Raw genomic sequence first — 16,952 nt, 5'->3', positions numbered from 1 at the left:
TGGATTTGAGAAACATCATCACATCAATTATTAAAGACCACTACGAACCATAAGCAGGACCAAACCAAATACTACCAATAGGGGGAGGCAGAGGGCCACACAAACGCACACAAAAGGGAAAGTTTCCCATCTAGAAACTGATGTTATCTTTAACCGATTTGGCAGCATAGTTTTTATCTGACATGCACCAGATCACACTCCTCATCTCAGGCATGTCCACTTCCTACACAGGCTCAGAGCTGCCAACAAGACGTTTTGTCAACAAGTCGTGCTGCCAACAGGACGTGCTCGGCAACAGGACGTGCTCGGCAACAGGACGTGCTCGGCTTGGTCAGGTAAGATCTTTTAGTTTTGTCAGATATTTGACATTGTTGTAGTTAGATGGAATATGACTTGTTTAAGAACAGCATGGAGGGAAAGAGGGTTTTGACAATAAACCTTAACCTCTCCGGGGAAACAGAAGCATCCTGGTCATTTCTAGTTGTTAACATGGTTCAAGAAGCATATTGTGTGACCGAAGAGACTTGATAGTGTTGACTTATATCCCATTAAATAAAGTTTAGTGATTCTAAGGTTGGAAGTTTTACTGAAATATGCAAGTACTCTCAAAGGATTTTAGTCGCATCATAACTATAGATGCTAATATCATTTTTTGTCGTCGAGAGACACTGTCATTTACTGTAGAAAAGTATCTGAGGAATCTCTCTGCAATGCTCCATTACTGTTGTCTTATCATTTCAAGTCCACTACAAAGACATTAAATTGTTAATTTAATGGAAAGGTAGTCGAGTAGTTTAATTTTAAACCTGAGCTGTTGCCTTTTTCCTTTGTGTGTGTAAACAGGTTCATCGTTCTAACATCCAATGGCAGCACAATCTTTGAGAGACTGGAAAAGCGGTCTCTTTGACTGCTTCGAGGACGCGAGTACTTGTAAGAATCAAACCCACAATTTTGTCACGTTTGTATTTTTTGGATTCACATTTTAGGAACATTCTTCGGTAACACTAATTCATCTCAGGTTGCTATGGCTTCTGGTGCTGTCCTTGCCTCGCCTGCACGGTTTCAGGAAGATTTGGAGAGAACAGTTGCCTCCCCTTATGCGACATGTGCAGCACTGCTGTGTTAGCCGCCTGTGGGATACCAATATTTGTTCCCCCCGTCGCCGTGAGTCTCCGGTCCTCCATTCGGAACAGATATGGCATCAAGGTGCGAAACATGCAAAGCTGATTCACCACGAATTTCACTACATGTTGAAAACATCAGATGAATTTACATATTTCTTTACTCCGGTCTCTGAAGGGCTCTATCTGTAAAGACATCGCCGCTTCCTGTTTCTGTTTGACCTGCTCCTGGTGTCAGATGCATCGTGAGATAAAAGACAACAATAAGGACCGCGTGGTCATCATCAACACGCAGCCGGCGCCAGTGGTGATGGGGCAACCCCCTATGGCTATGAACCAACATGGGGTCATTGTGACGTCATACTGAGATTTGCAGCTTCTCCATACAAAGTTCTGTCTTGAAGGGATTTTTAATTCAGATCAGATGCTGCTGCTGATGGTTTTGTTACACAATGACTTTAGGGTGAAAGAAATAATCATAGGTATCGATTAATAACATAATAATAGATTGGGGCCTCTATAATAAAAAAAATGATAGTACTTGATTTCATTTTTTTTTTATTGTGAGAAATACAAATTGAAGGAATTTGTCATTCAAAGCCAAAAGGTGGTTTCAGTTCAATCTGAAATGTGGAGGTTAATCAACCTGATCTGATCAATAAGTCGTAATTTCAGATTTAAAATTAAAATAATGTAAATTATTTTTTATTTTATTCATTCTTAATAAATGATTTATTTAGTTGTTTCTGATTATTGTTTGTGTGAAGCTCTTTGTAGCAGCTGTTTTTAAAAGGTGCCATATCAATTTATTATCATTTCTATACCCATTTGCATGCCTCGCCCTGGTTCAGTGACTACACTCCCCCGTGGCGTGCGAACATCGAATCTCTCGTCACCAGGAAGTAGCCCATGCTGCAGCCGGGACGCCATGACAGTGAAGGTGAAGAGGTGAGTTTGGGACAACAAGAAGGTGGAATGAAGGGGCTGGTGTCACACTCGGGACAGCTACCGGCGAAGGCACGTACTAATACCCGGTCCCTCGCTACCTATAGACTTTATATCTCCTTAAACTGGAACAGATTTCTTACTTTGCTGCTCTTTCGCTGCCGGAAAACACATTTTGAACAGCCCCCTGCCGTCATGGCACCGACAGCAGTTCAGTCTCTCGTACTTTCTCCCCTCGCCATCCAAAGGACCACTGATTCTGGCATGAATCCACCTCCTCACAGGTGAAGATTATCAGACATCAGACACCCTCCTCCCCACAGGTGGTTAACAGAAGACAAACCTTCCCATAATTCATTTCTTTCTTTTCACGTAAAGTACCCGACCTCTCATTTTGGAGGCCAACCCTATTCGTTGATGTAACGGTCACCAGACTAGTTGTAAATTTGGCCACTATGGTAAAGTTATTCAAATTACAAAATACATTAATTTATAGGAAGGAACAACTATTTGTTGTGCAATAATACATTAAACGTGACACCATAAAATGTTGTGCCTTTCGGCATTCAATAAATTTGGTTATAAAAAAAAATATTGAATATTAATATAAAAAATATGAATATTAAATAATAACTTTAATTGATTAAAGTTACCCCGGGGCACCACCCTTCAAAGGAAGGGAAAAGATAGCCAATTTATTGATTAAGTCTCATAAAAGTACTAACTAAAAATTTGGAACTCTGATTAACAATTACATTAATAACTATAACCAAGGTTACCATATAGATAGTTAGTAAATTTGAAGGATATCGAGTTCTTGACAGTGTAGAGGTTGGCAAAATTCACACTTATGCAACATTCATAAAAACAACATTTGTGAAAGAAAAACATTTATTATGAAGATAATAAAGTATAAAAACACAAATTACTAAAGATGTGTATGTGAGTATGCGTGTGTGTGTGTCTGTGTGCGTGAGTGTGCTTTCAAAATGGCGGCAGGCCACTATTTAGATAACGGGACCCCCCCCTTTGGAAGGTTTACGACGTGTGGCGGGGGTCAGAGAGATGTGTGTGGAGATATGCGTGTGTGGGTCGGTGCCAAGTTAGAGAAAGTAGCACGTTGCATGCAAAGAAAGACTGTGAAGAGCATAACGTAACTAGCATTAACTTTCAAATAACTTATAACCAAAATATCACAGCAAAACGAATCAAACTTATAAACATCACACGGAATGGAATAAACAGTCTTTGCTTAGCCTAGTATAATTATTAAGCCCAGTTGTGTTACCCGTCCATGAAAAGGGAAAAAAGGTTGATGTGCTGTTCGAAGTCCAGTGAAGTCGTTTTGCTGGTTTTGTGGCTCCTATTTTTGTGGTTCTGCTGTGCGATGCAGCTCTTTTGCTGGTTCTTAGGCAGGCCCTTGCATCGCTGCCTTTTGGAAGGTTTTAGCAGTCGGCTCCAGTCAGGCCTGCTTGAAGGTTGGTAGAGCTTGGATTGGAGGAGGTTTCCCTCGCTCGGTGAGGGGAAAGCTGCACCCCTCCTTGAAGTTGAACAGAAAGAGACGTGACCTCCTCTCGGAGGGTTGCGTAGAAAGACGAAAAAGGAGGAAGGGGGAACTGGGCTTATATTGGCCTGGTGACCTCATGGGTCATGGGGCCCAGAGTGACCAATAGTGGTTGAAACTTGTGTCTCCGGTCGGTTTTCACATCTCTGTGTGATGTTGAAGCACCCTGGGAGACTGAGTTCTGGAGGCTCTGGTTTGCCTCCAGAACAAAGGAAAACATGTGCTCAGGCTATGACTACACATGTAGGCCGAACGGTAGTTCACAAATACCAGGTCCCAACATATAAGTACTCCGGTTGAATACTGGGTTTTCACAGTAGGCTATGGCTGTGGTTTAACCCTCAAAAACTCACTTGATATACACAAGACACAAAAATGTACAGGGCTAGACACACAAAACAACTAGCCTACACTTTTAGAAAGAGAATGAGACACACTAGCTCAACTTATTAACTTTATTTTCTTGAGTTATGGGTATCAAAAGTATTATAAACTTTAAACTAAACTTCACCTTCACACACACTGAGTTTTATTTAACATTATCAATGTACCAAGTTTTAGAAAACAATGTTCACTCACTGGTGTCCATGAAGCAGACCAGAGTAACCAGTAAGTAATTATCACAAGGAAACCAGTAGGTGGCGCAGTAACTCACTGCTCTGCCATCTTGTCAATGACATTGACAAGACGATGACATTCTTATTCTTCGGGGGTTTTACGGCAGTTGGCATCCAAAGCGTTGCATTACTGTCCCAAAATAGATTTGATTTTACGTCTTAACTTTCTTGTCTCATATGTATTGACGGGTGTTTTCTTCTGCTAATGGGATTTTAACACTTGATTTTACTAGAATTACTCTTGGGTTTAGTTGTAATGTATTGTAAGGTACTGTCGGTTCCTAGAAAGGTGCATTGAAATAAAAACAAAATTATATTATCCCCAAGTTGACAATGGGGAGACCACGGTTCTACTGCAACACCTTAGAAACTGGGTCACACACTCTTGGAGTTTGATGGACGTCCTTATCCCAACTTGTTGACTTTTGTTGTGAAGTTCGAGCTTAAGGCCGGAGCTGAAGGCCGGAAAACGCCCTGTGGCCACCTCAGACCTGTCAACCTGTGGAGTTTGAGAAAATATGAAAAAGGATGAATAAATAATCTCTGAGTCTAGAGTATAGAGTTGGTAATTTTTTTCAAAAAGTTATAAACAGAAGGATCAAAAGAAACAGCAGCAGCATATTGTTTGGTAGGTGGCTGCTCCAGTGTCTTTATTGACACCATCACTTGAGGACACCACAGTTTAGTTTAGTAACTTAATGTGCAAAGTTTAAACATTATGGACAATTCAAAACCATCATGATCTTTTCCTCTGGGCTTTATAAACTTCACCACTTTAACAGACCAGTGAAATGAGGAAAAGAAACGCACACAAAAGGGAACGTTTCCCCTCTAGAAACTGATGTTATCTTTAACCGAAAGGTTTTAAGAAGTAGTAAAAAATAAATAAATAAAATGAACAACATGTTATTAATGGCAGGTACTTTTGATTCGACTCATCTCTTCCCAAGGATTCAGATTTGGCAGCATGGTTTTTATCTGACATGCACCAGATGTCACTCCTCGTCTCAGGCATGTCCACTTCCAACATGGGGGTCAGAGCTGCCGACAAGACGTTTTGTCAACAAGACTTGCTGGCAACAGGTCGTGCTAGCAACAGGTCGTTTTGGCAACAGGACGTTTTTGGCAACAGGACGTTTTGGCAACAGGTCGTTTTGGCAACAAGACGTCTTGGCAACAGGACGTCCTCGGCTTGGTCAGGTAAGAGCTTTTAGTTTTGTCAGATATTTGACATTGTTGTAGTTAGATGGAATATGACTTGTTTAAGAACAGCATGGAGGGAAAGAGGGTTTTGACAATAAACCTTAACCTCTCCGGGGAAACAGAAGCATCCTGGTAATTTCTAGTTGTTAACATGGTTCAAGAAGCATATTGTGTGACCGAAGAGACTTGATAGTGTTGAATTATATCCCATTAAATAAAGTTTAGTGATTCTAAGGTTGGAAGTTTTACTGAAATATCAAAGTACTATCAAAGGATTTTAGTCGCATCACAACTATAGATACTGATCTCATGTTTGTGTCGTCTAGAGACACTGTCATTTACTGTAGAAAAGTATCTGAGGAATCTCTCTGCAATGCTCCATTACTGTTGTCTTATCATTTCAAGTCCACTACAAAGACATTAAATTGTTAATTTAATGGAAAGGTAGTCGAGTAGTTTAATCTTCAACCTGAACTGTTGCCTTTTTCCTTTTTCCTTTGTGTGTGTAAACAGGTTCATCGTTCTAACATCCAATGGCAGCACAATCTTTGAGAGACTGGAAAAGCGGTCTCTTTGACTGCTTCGAGGACGCGAGTACTTGTAAGAATCAAACCCACAATTTTGTCACGTTTGTATTTTTTGGATTCACATTTTAGGAACATTCTTCGGTAACACTAATTCATCTCAGGTTGCTATGGCTTCTGGTGCTGTCCTTGCCTCGCCTGCACGGTTTCAGGAAGATTCGGAGAGAACAGTTGCCTCCCCTTATGCGACATGTGCAGCACTGCTGTGTTAGCCGCCTGTGGGATACCTCTATTTGTTCCCCCCGTCGCCGTGAGTCTGCGGTCCTCCATTCGGAACAGATACGGCATCAAGGTGCGAAACATGCAAAGCTGATTCACCACGAATTTCACTACATGTTGAAAACATCAGATGAATTTACATATTTCTTTACTCCGGTCTCTGAAGGGCTCTATCTGTAAAGACATCGCCGCTTCCTGTTTCTGTTTGACCTGCTCCTGGTGTCAGATGCATCGTGAGTTAAAAGAACTCAAGAAGAACCGCGTGGTCATCATCAACACGCAGCCGGCGCCAGTGGTGATGGGGCAACCCCCTATGGCTATGAACCAACATGGGGTCATCGTGACGTCATACTGAGATTTGCAGCTTCTCCATACAAAGTTCTGTCTTGAAGGGATTTTTAATTCAGATCAGATGCTGCTGCTGATGGTTTTGCTACACAATGACTTTAGGGTGAAAAAAAGAATCACAGGTATAGATTAATAACATAATAATAGATTGGGGCCTCTATAATAAGAAGAATGATAGTACTTGATTTCATTTTTTTTTTATTGTGAGAAATACAAATTTAAGGAATTTGTCATTCAAAGCCAAAAGGTGGTTTCAGTTCAATCTGAAATGTGAAGGTTAATCAACCTGATCTGATCAATAAGTCGTAATTTCACATTTAAAATAAAAATAATGTAAATTATTTTGTATTTTATTCATTCTTAATAAATGATTTATTTAGTTGTTTCTGATTATTGTTTGTGTGAAGCTCTTTGTAGCAGCTGTTTTTAAAAGGTGCCATATCAATTTATTATCATTTCTATACCCATTTGCATGCCTCGCCCTGGTTCAGTGACTACACTCCCCTGTGGCGTGCGAACATCGAATCTCTCGTCACCAGGAAGTAGCCCATGCTGCAGCCGGGACGCCATGACAGTGAAGGTGAAGAGGTGAGTTTGGGACAACAAGAAGGTGGAATGAAGGGGCTGGTGTCACACTCGGGACAGCTACCGGCGAAGGCACGTACTAATACCCGGTCCCTCGCTACCTATAGACTTTATATCTCCTTAAACTGGAACAGATTTCTTACTTTGCTGCTCTTTCGCTGCCGGAAAACACATTTTGAACAGCCCCCTGCCGTCATGGCACCGACAGCAGTTCAGTCTCTCGTACTTTCTCCCCTCGCCATCCAAAGGACCACTGATTCTGGCATGAATCCACCTCCTCACAGGTGAAGATTATCAGACATCAGACACCCTCCTCCCCACAGGTGGTTAACAGAAGACAAACCTTCCCATAATTCATTTCTTTCTTTTCACGTAAAGTACCCGACCTCTCATTTTGGAGGCCAACCCTATTCGTTGATGTAACGGTCACCAGACTAGTTGTAAATTTGGCCATTATGGTAAAGTTATTCAAATTACAAAATACATTAATTTATAGGAAGGAACAACTATATGTTGTGCAATAATACATTAAACGTGACACCATAAAATGGTGTGCCTTTCGGCATTCAATAAATTTGGTTATCAAAAAAATATAGAATATTAATATTAAAAATATGAATATTAAATAATAACTTTAATTGATTAAAGTTACCCCGGGGCACCACCCTTCAAAGGAAGGGAAAAGATAGCCAATTTATTGATTAAGTCTCATAAAAGTACTAACTAAAAATTTGGAACTCTGATTAACAATTACATTAATAACTATAACCAAGGTTACCATATAGATAGTTAGTAAATTTGAAGGATATCGAGTTCTTGACAGTGTAGAGGTTGGCAAAATTCACACTTATGCAACATTCATAATAACAACATTTGTGAAAGAAAAACATTTATTATGAAGATAATAAAGTATAAAAACACAAATTACTAAAGATGTGTATGTGAGTATGCGTGTGTGTGTGTGTCTGTTTGCGTGAGTGTGCTTTCAAAATGGTGGCAGGCCACTATTTAGATAACGGGCCCCCCCCCCTTTGGAAGGTTTACGACGTGTGGCGGGGGTCAGAGAGATGTGTGTGGAGATATGCGTGTGTGGGTCGGTGCCAAGTTAGAGAAAGTAGCACGTTGCATGCAAAGAAAGACTGTGAAGAGCATAACGTAACTAGCATTAACTTTCAAATAACTTATAACCAAAATATCACAGCAAAACGAATCAAACTTATAAACATCACACGGAATGGAATAAACAGTCTTTGCTTAGCCTAGTATAATTATTAAGCCCAGTTGTGTTACCCGTCCATGAAAAGGGAAAAAAGGTTGATGTGCTGTTCGAAGTCCAGTGAAGTCGTTTTGCTGGTTTTGTGGCTCCTATTTTTGTGGTTCTGCTGTGCGATGCAGCTCTTTTGCTGGTTCTTAGGCAGGCCCTTGCATCGCTGCCTTTTGGAAGGTTTTAGCAGTCGGCTCCAGTCAGGCCTGCTTGAAGGTTGGTAGAGCTTGGATTGGAGGAGGTTTCCCTCGCTCGGTGAGTGGAAAGCTGCACCCCTCCTTGAAGTTGAACAGAAAGAGACGTGACCTCCTCTCGGAGGGTTGCGTAGAAAGAAGAAAAAGGAGGAAGGGGGAACTGGGCTTATATTGGCCTGGTGACCTCATGGGTCATGGGGCCCAGAGTGACCAATAGTGGTTGAAACTTGTGTCTCCAGTCGGTTTTCACACCTCTGTGTGATGTTGAAGCACCCTGGGAGACTGAGTTCTGGAGGCTCTGGTTTGCCTCCAGAACAAAGGAAAACATGTGCTCAGGCTATGACTACACATGTAGGCCGAACGGTAGTTCACAAATACCAGGTCCCAACATATAAGTACTCCGGTTGAATACTGGGTTTTCACAGTAGGCTATGGCTGTGGTTTAACCCTCAAAAACTCACTTGATATACACAAGACACAAAAATGTACAGGGCTAGACACACAAAACAACTAGCCTACACTTTTAGAAAGAGAATGAGACACACTAGCTCAACTAATTAACTTTATTTTCTTGAGTTATGGGTATCAAAAGTATTATAAACTTTAAACTAAACTTCACCTTCACACACACTGAGTTTTATTTAACATTATCAATGTACCAAGTTTTAGAAAACAATGTTCACTCACTGGTGTCCATGAAGCAGACCAGAGTAACCAGTAAGTAATTATCACAAGGAAACCAGTAGGTGGCGCAGTAACTCACTGCTCTGCCATCTTGTCAATGACATTGACAAGACGATGACATTCTTATTCTTCGGGGGTTTTACGGCAGTTGGCATCCAAAGCGTTGCATTACTGTCCCAAAATAGATTTGATTTTACGTCTTAACTTTCTTGTCTCATATGTATTGACGGGTGTTTTCTTCTGCTAATGGGATTTTAACACTTGATTTTACTAGAATTACTCTTGGGTTTAGTTGTAATGTATTGTAAGGTACTGTCGGTTCCTAGAAAGGTGCATTGAAATAAAAACAAAATTATATTATCCCCAAGTTGACAATGGGGAGACCACGGTTCTACTGCAACACCTTAGAAACTGGGTCACACACTCTTGGAGTTTGATGGACGTCCTTATCCCAACTTGTTGACTTTTGTTGTGAAGTTCGAGCTTAAGGCCGGAGCTGAAGGCCGGAAAACGCCCTGTGGCCACCTCAGACCTGTCAACCTGTGGAGTTTGAGAAAATATGAAAAAGGATGAATAAATAATCTCTGAGTCTAGAGTATAGAGTTGGTAATTTTTTTCAAAAAGTTATAAACAGAAGGATCAAAAGAAACAGCAGCAGCATATTGTTTGGTAGGTGGCTGCTCCAGTGTCTTTATTGACACCATCACTTGAGGACACCACAGTTTAGTTTAGTAACTTAATGTGCAAAGTTTAAACATTATGGACAATTCAAAACCATCATGATCTTTTCCTCTGGGCTTTATAAACTTCACCACTTTAACAGACCAGTGAAATGAGGAAAAGAAACGCACACAAAAGGGAAAGTTTCCCCTCTAGAAACTGATGTTATCTTTAACCGAAAGGTTTTAAGAAGTAGTAAAAAATAAATAAATAAAATGAACAACATGTTATTAATGGCAGGTACTTTTGATTCGACTCATCTCTGCCCAAGGATTCAGATTTGGCAGCATGGTTTTTTATCTGACATGCACCAGATGTCACTCCTCGTCTCAGGCATGTCCACTTCCAACATGGGGGTCAGAGCTGCCGACAAGACGTTTTGTCAACAAGACTTGCTGGCAACAGGTCGTGCTAGCAACAGGTCGTTTTGGCAACAGGACGTTTTTGGCAACAGGACGTTTTGGCAACAGGTCGTTTTGGCAACAAGACGTCTTGGCAACAGGACGTCCTCGGCTTGGTCAGGTAAGAGCTTTTAGTTTTGTCAGATATTTGACATTGTTGTAGTTAGATGGAATATGACTTGTTTAAGAACAGCATGGAGGGAAAGAGGGTTTTGACAATAAACCTTAACCTCTCCGGGGAAACAGAAGCATCCTGGTAATTTCTAGTTGTTAACATGGTTCAAGAAGCATATTGTGTGACCGAAGAGACTTGATAGTGTTGAATTATATCCCATTAAATAAAGTTTAGTGATTCTAAGGTTGGAAGTTTTACTGAAATATCAAAGTACTATCAAAGGATTTTAGTCGCATCACAACTATAGATACTGATCTCATGTTTGTGTCGTCTAGAGACACTGTCATTTACTGTAGAAAAGTATCTGAGGAATCTCTCTGCAATGCTCCATTACTGTTGTCTTATCATTTCAAGTCCACTACAAAGACAGTAAATTGTTAATTTAATGGAAAGGTAGTCGAGTAGTTTAATCTTCAACCTGAACTGTTGCCTTTTTCCTTTTTCCTTTGTGTGTGTAAACAGGTTCATCGTTCTAACATCCAATGGCAGCACAATCTTTGAGAGACTGGAAAAGCGGTCTCTTTGACTGCTTCGAGGACGCGAGTACTTGTAAGAATCAAACCCACAATTTTGTCACGTTTGTACTTTTTGGATTCACATTTTAGGAACATTCTTCGGTAACACTAATTCATCTCAGGTTGCTATGGCTTCTGGTGCTGTCCTTGCCTCACCTGCACGGTTTCAGGAAGATTCGGAGAGAACAGTTGCCTCCCCTTATGCGACATGTGCAGCACTGCTGTGTTAGCCGCCTGTGGGATACCTCTATTTGTTCCCCCCGTCGCCGTGAGTCTGCGGTCCTCCATTCGGAACAGATACGGCATCAAGGTGCGAAACATGCAAAGCTGATTCACCACGAATTTCACTACATGTTGAAAACATCAGATGAATTTACAAATTTCTTTACTCCGGTCTCTGAAGGGCTCTATCTGTAAAGACATCGCCGCTTCCTGTTTCTGTTTGACCTGCTCCTGGTGTCAGATGCATCGTGAGTTAAAAGAACTCAAGAAGAACCGCGTGGTCATCATCAACACGCAGCCGGCGCCAGTGGTGATGGGGCAACCTCCTATGGCTATGAACCAACATGGGGTCATCGTGACGTCATACTGAGATTTGCAGCTTCTCCATACAAAGTTCTGTCTTGAAGGGATTTTTAATTCAGATCAGATGCTGCTGCTGATGGTTTTGCTACACAATGACTTTAGGGTGAAAAAAAGAATCACAGGTATAGATTAATAACATAATAATAGATTGGGGCCTCTATAATAAGAAGAATGATAGTACTTGATTTCATTTTTTTTTTATTGTGAGAAATACAAATTTAAGGAATTTGTCATTCAAAGCCAAAAGGTGGTTTCAGTTCAATCTGAAATGTGAAGGTTAATCAACCTGATCTGATCAATAAGTCGTAATTTCACATTTAAAATAAAAATAATGTAAATTATTTTGTATTTTATTCATTCTTAATAAATGATTTATTTAGTTGTTTCTGATTATTGTTTGTGTGAAGCTCTTTGTAGCAGCTGTTTTTAAAAGGTGCCATATCAATTTATTATCATTTCTATACCCATTTGCATGCCTCGCCCTGGTTCAGTGACTACACTCCCCTGTGGCGTGCGAACATCGAATCTCTCGTCACCAGGAAGTAGCCCATGCTGCAGCCGGGACGCCATGACAGTGAAGGTGAAGAGGTGAGTTTGGGACAACAAGAAGGTGGAATGAAGGGGCTGGTGTCACACTCGGGACAGCTACCGGCGAAGGCACGTACTAATACCCGGTACCTCGCTACCTATAGAGTTTATATCTCCTTAAACTGGAACAGATTTCTTACTTTGCTGCTCTTTCGCTGCCGGAAAACACATTTTGAACAGCCCCCTGCCGTCATGGCACCGACAGCAGTTCAGTCTCTCGTACTTTCTCCCCTCGCCATCCAAAGGACCACTGATTCTGGCATGAATCCACCTCCTCACAGGTGAAGATTATCAGACATCAGACACCCTCCTCCCCACAGGTGGTTAACAGAAGACAAACCTTCCCATAATTCATTTCTTTCTTTTCACGTAAAGTACCCGACCTCTCATTTTGGAGGCCAACCCTATTCGTTGATGTAACGGTCACCAGACTAGTTGTAAATTTGGCCACTATGGTAAAGTCATTCAAATTACAAAATACATTAATTTATAGGACGGAAAAACAACTATATGTTGTGCAATAATACATTAAACGTGACACCATAAAATGGTGTGCCTTTCGGCATTCAATAAATTTGGTTATCAAAAAAGTATTGAATATTAATATAAAAAATATGAATATTAAATAATAACTTTAATTGATTAAAGTTACCCCGGGGCACCACCCTTCAAAGGAAGGGAAAAGATAGCCAATTTATTGATTAAGTCTCATAAAAGTACTAACTAAAAATTTGGAACTCTGATTAACAATTACATTAATAACTATAACCAAGGTTACCATATAGATAGTTAGTAAATTTGAAGGATATCGAGTTCTTGACAGTGTAGAGGTTGGCAAAATTCACACTTATGCAACATTCATAATAACATTTGTGAAAGAAAAACATTTATTATGAAGATAATAAAGTATAAAAACACAAATTACTAAAGATGTGTATGTGAGTATGCGTGTGTGTGTGTGTGTCTGTTTGCGTGAGTGTGCTTTCAAAATGGCGGCAGGCCACTATTTAGATAACGGGACCCCCCCCTTTGGAAGGTTTACGACGTGTGGCGGGGGTCAGAGAGATGTGTGTGGAGATATGCGTGTGTGGGTCGGTGCCAAGTTAGAGAAAGTAGCACGTTGCATGCAAAGAAAGACTGTGAAGAGCATAACGTAACTAGCATTAACTTTCAAATAACTTATAACCAAAATATCACAGCAAAACGAATCAAACTTATAAACATCACACGGAATGGAATAAACAGTCTTTGCTTAGCCTAGTATAATTATTAAGCCCAGTTGTGTTACCCGTCCATGAAAAGGGAAAAAGGTTGATGTGCTGTTCGAAGTCCAGTGAAGTCGTTTTGCTGGTTTTGTGGCTCCTATTTTTGTGGTTCTGCTGTGCGATGCAGCTCTTTTGCTGGTTCTTAGGCAGGCCCTTGCATCGCTGCCTTTTGGAAGGTTTTAGCAGTCGGCTCCAGTCAGGCCTGCTTGAAGGTTGGTAGAGCTTGGATTGGAGGAGGTTTCCCTCGCTCGGTGAGTGGAAAGCTGCACCCCTCCTTGAAGTTGAACAGAAAGAGACGTGACCTCCTCTCGGAGGGTTGCGTAGAAAGAAGAAAAAGGAGGAAGGGGGAACTGGGCTTATATTGGCCTGGTGACCTCATGGGTCATGGGGCCCAGAGTGACCAATAGTGGTTGAAACTTGTGTCTCCAGTCGGTATTCACACCTCTGTGTGATGTTGAAGCACCCTGGGAGACTGAGTTCTGGAGGCTCTGGTTTGCCTCCAGAACAAAGGAAAACATGTGCTCAGGCTATGACTACACATGTAGGCCGAACGGTAGTTCACAAATACCAGGTCCCAACATATAAGTACTCCGGTTGAATACTGGGTTTTCACAGTAGGCTATGGCTGTGGTTTAACCCTCAAAAACTCACTTGATATACACAAGACACAAAAATGTACAGGGCTAGACACACAAAACAACTAGCCTACACTTTTAGAAAGCGAATGAGACACACTAGCTCAACTAATTAACTTTATTTTCTTGAGTTATGGGTATCAAAAGTATTATAAACTTTAAACTAAACTTCACCTTCAAACACACTGAGTTTTATTTAACATTATCAATATACCAAGTTTTAGAAAACAATGTTCACTCACTGGTGTCCATGAAGCAGACCAGAGTAACCAGTAAGTAATTATCACTAGGAAACCAGTAGGTGGCGCAGTAACTCACTGCTCTGCCATCTTGTCAATGACATTGACAAGACGATGACATTCTTATTCTTCGGGGGTTTTACGGCAGTTGGCATCCAAAGCGTTGCATTACTGTCCCAAAATAGATTTGATTTTACGTCTTAACTTTCTTGTCTCACATGTATTGACGGGTGTTTTCTTCTGCTAATCGGATTTTAACACTTGATTTTACTAGAATTACTCTTGGGTTTAATTGTAATGTATTGTAAGGTACTGTCGGTTCCTAGAAAGGTGCATTGAAATAAAATTATTTTTTATATTATCCCCAAGTTGACAATGGGGAGACCACGGTTCTACTGCAATACCTTAGAAACTGGGTCACACACTCGTGGAGTTTGATGGACGTCCTTATCCCAACTTGTTGACTTTTGTTGTGAAGTTCGAGCTTAAGGCCGGAGCTGAAGGCCGGAAAACGCCCTGTGGCCACCTCAGACCTGTCAACTTGTGGAGTTTGAGTAAATATGAAAAAGGATGAATAAATAATCTCTGAGTCTAGAGTATAGAGTTGGTAATTTTTAAAAATAAGTTATAAACAGAAGTATCAAAAGAAACAGCAGCAGCAGCATATTGTTTGGTAGGTGGCTGCTCCAGTGTCTTTATTGACACCATCACTTGAGGACACCACAGTTTAGTTTAGTAACTTTATGTGCGAAGTTTAAACATTATGGACAATTCAAAACAATCATGATCTTTTCCTCTGGGCTTTATAAACTTCACCACTTTAACAGACCAGTGAAATGAGGAAAAGAAACGCACACAAACGGGAAAGTTTCCCCTCTAGAAACTGATGTTATCTTTAACCGAAAGGTTTTTTGGCAGGTAGTAAAATAAATTATTAATAGCAGGTTCTTTTGACTCGTCTCTGCCCAAGGATTCAGGTTTGGCAGCATAGTTTTTATCTGACATGCACCAGATGTCACTCCTTGTCTCAGGCATGTCCACTTGCAACACGGGTTCAGAGCTGCCAACAAGACGTGCTCGGCAACAGGACGTCCTCGGCTTGGTCAGGTAAGAGCTTTTAGTTTTGTCAGATATTTGACATTGTTGTAGTTAGATGGAATATGACTTGTTTAAGAACAGCATGGAGGGAAAGAGGGTTTTGACAATAAACCTTAACCTCTCCGGGGAAACAGAAGCATCCTGGTCATTTCTAGTTGTTAACATGGTTCAAGAAGCATATTGTGTGACCGAAGAGACTTGATAGTGTTGAATTATATCCCATTAAATAAAGTTTAGTGATTCTATCTGAGGAATCTCTCTGCAATGCTCCATTACTGTTGTCTTATCATTTCAAGTCCACTACAAAGACAGTAAATTGTTAATTTAATGGAAAGGTAGTCGAGTAGTTCAATCTTCAACCTGAACTTTTTCCTTTGTGTGTGTAAACAGGTTCATCGTTCTAACATCCAATGGCAGCACAATCTTTGAGAGACTGGAAAAGCGGTCTCTTTGACTGCTTCGAGGACGCGAGTACTTGTAAGAATCAAACCCACAATTTTGTCCCGTTTGTACTTTTTGGATTCACATTTTAGGAACATTCTTCGGTAACACTAATTCATCTCAGGTTGCTATGGCTTCTGGTGCTGTCCTTGCCTCGCCTGCACGGTTTCAGGAAGATTTGGAGAGAACAGTTGCCTCCCCTTATGTGACATTTGCAGCCCTGCTGTGTTAGGCGTCTGTGGGATACCAATATTTGTTCCCCCCGCAGCCCTGAGTCTCCGGTCCTCCATTCGGAACAGATACGGCATCAAGGTGCGAAGCATGCAAAGCTGATTCACCACGAATTTCACTACATGTTGAAAACATCAGATGAATTTACAAATTTCTTTACTCCGGTCTCTGAAGGGCTCTATCTGTAAAGACATCGCCGTTTCCTGTTTCTGTGTGTACTGCTCCTGGTGTCAGATGCATCGTGAGATAAAAGACAACAATAAGGACCGCGTGGTCATCATCAACACGCAGCCGGCGCCAGTGGTGATGGGGCAACCCCCTATGGTTGTGAACCAACATGGGGTCATCGTGACGTCATACTGAGATTTGCAGCTTCTCCATACAAAGTTCTGTCTTGAAGGGATTTTTAATTCAGATCAGATGCTGCTGCTGATGGTTTTGCTACACAATGACTTTAGGGTGAAAGAAATAATCACAGGTATAGATTAATAACATAATAATAGATTGGGGCCTCTATAATAATAAGAATGATCGTACTTGATTTCATTTTTTTTTTTATTGTGTCAAATACAAATTGAAGGAATTTGGCATTCAAAGCCAAAAGGTGGTTTCAATTCAATCTGAAATGTGGAGGTTAATCAACCTGATCTGATCAATTTCACATTGTAAATTATTTTGTATTTTATTCATTTTTAATAAATGATTTATAGAGTTGTTTCTGATTATTGTTT

At 40.7% G+C, this 16,952-nt stretch overlaps 1 protein-coding gene across 2 annotated transcripts; it reads left to right on the top strand.

Annotated features, from left to right (window-relative positions):
• The first annotated feature begins 179 nt into the window (after positions 1 to 179).
• On the top strand, positions 180 to 16,878 carry LOC117760796 (cornifelin-like). 2 transcript variants are annotated; one of them, XM_034584114.1, is made up of 7 exons: positions 180 to 335; positions 844 to 930; positions 1,019 to 1,206; positions 1,300 to 1,450; positions 6,550 to 6,570; positions 11,673 to 11,693; positions 16,526 to 16,878. In XM_034584114.1, exons 2-7 carry the CDS (start codon positions 864 to 866, stop codon positions 16,582 to 16,584), a joined length of 507 nt encoding a protein of 168 aa, XP_034440005.1. In that variant the 5' UTR covers positions 180 to 335; positions 844 to 863; the 3' UTR covers positions 16,585 to 16,878. The 2 variants fall into 2 exon arrangements, with proteins under 2 accessions (XP_034440005.1, XP_034440006.1); XM_034584115.1 differs by lacking the exons at positions 180 to 335; positions 844 to 930; positions 1,019 to 1,206; ... (1 more) ...; positions 6,550 to 6,570; positions 11,673 to 11,693 and adding exons at positions 15,518 to 15,553; positions 15,940 to 16,026; positions 16,115 to 16,302 and having other exon boundaries at positions 16,396 to 16,878.
• The last annotated feature ends 74 nt before the right edge of the window (positions 16,879 to 16,952 follow it).

This window comes from Hippoglossus hippoglossus, chromosome 4 (assembly GCF_009819705.1).
Source record: "Hippoglossus hippoglossus isolate fHipHip1 chromosome 4, fHipHip1.pri, whole genome shotgun sequence".
Lineage (NCBI taxonomy): Eukaryota > Metazoa > Chordata > Actinopteri > Pleuronectiformes > Pleuronectidae > Hippoglossus > Hippoglossus hippoglossus.
This window is presented reverse-complemented; position numbering and strand designations above follow the sequence as displayed.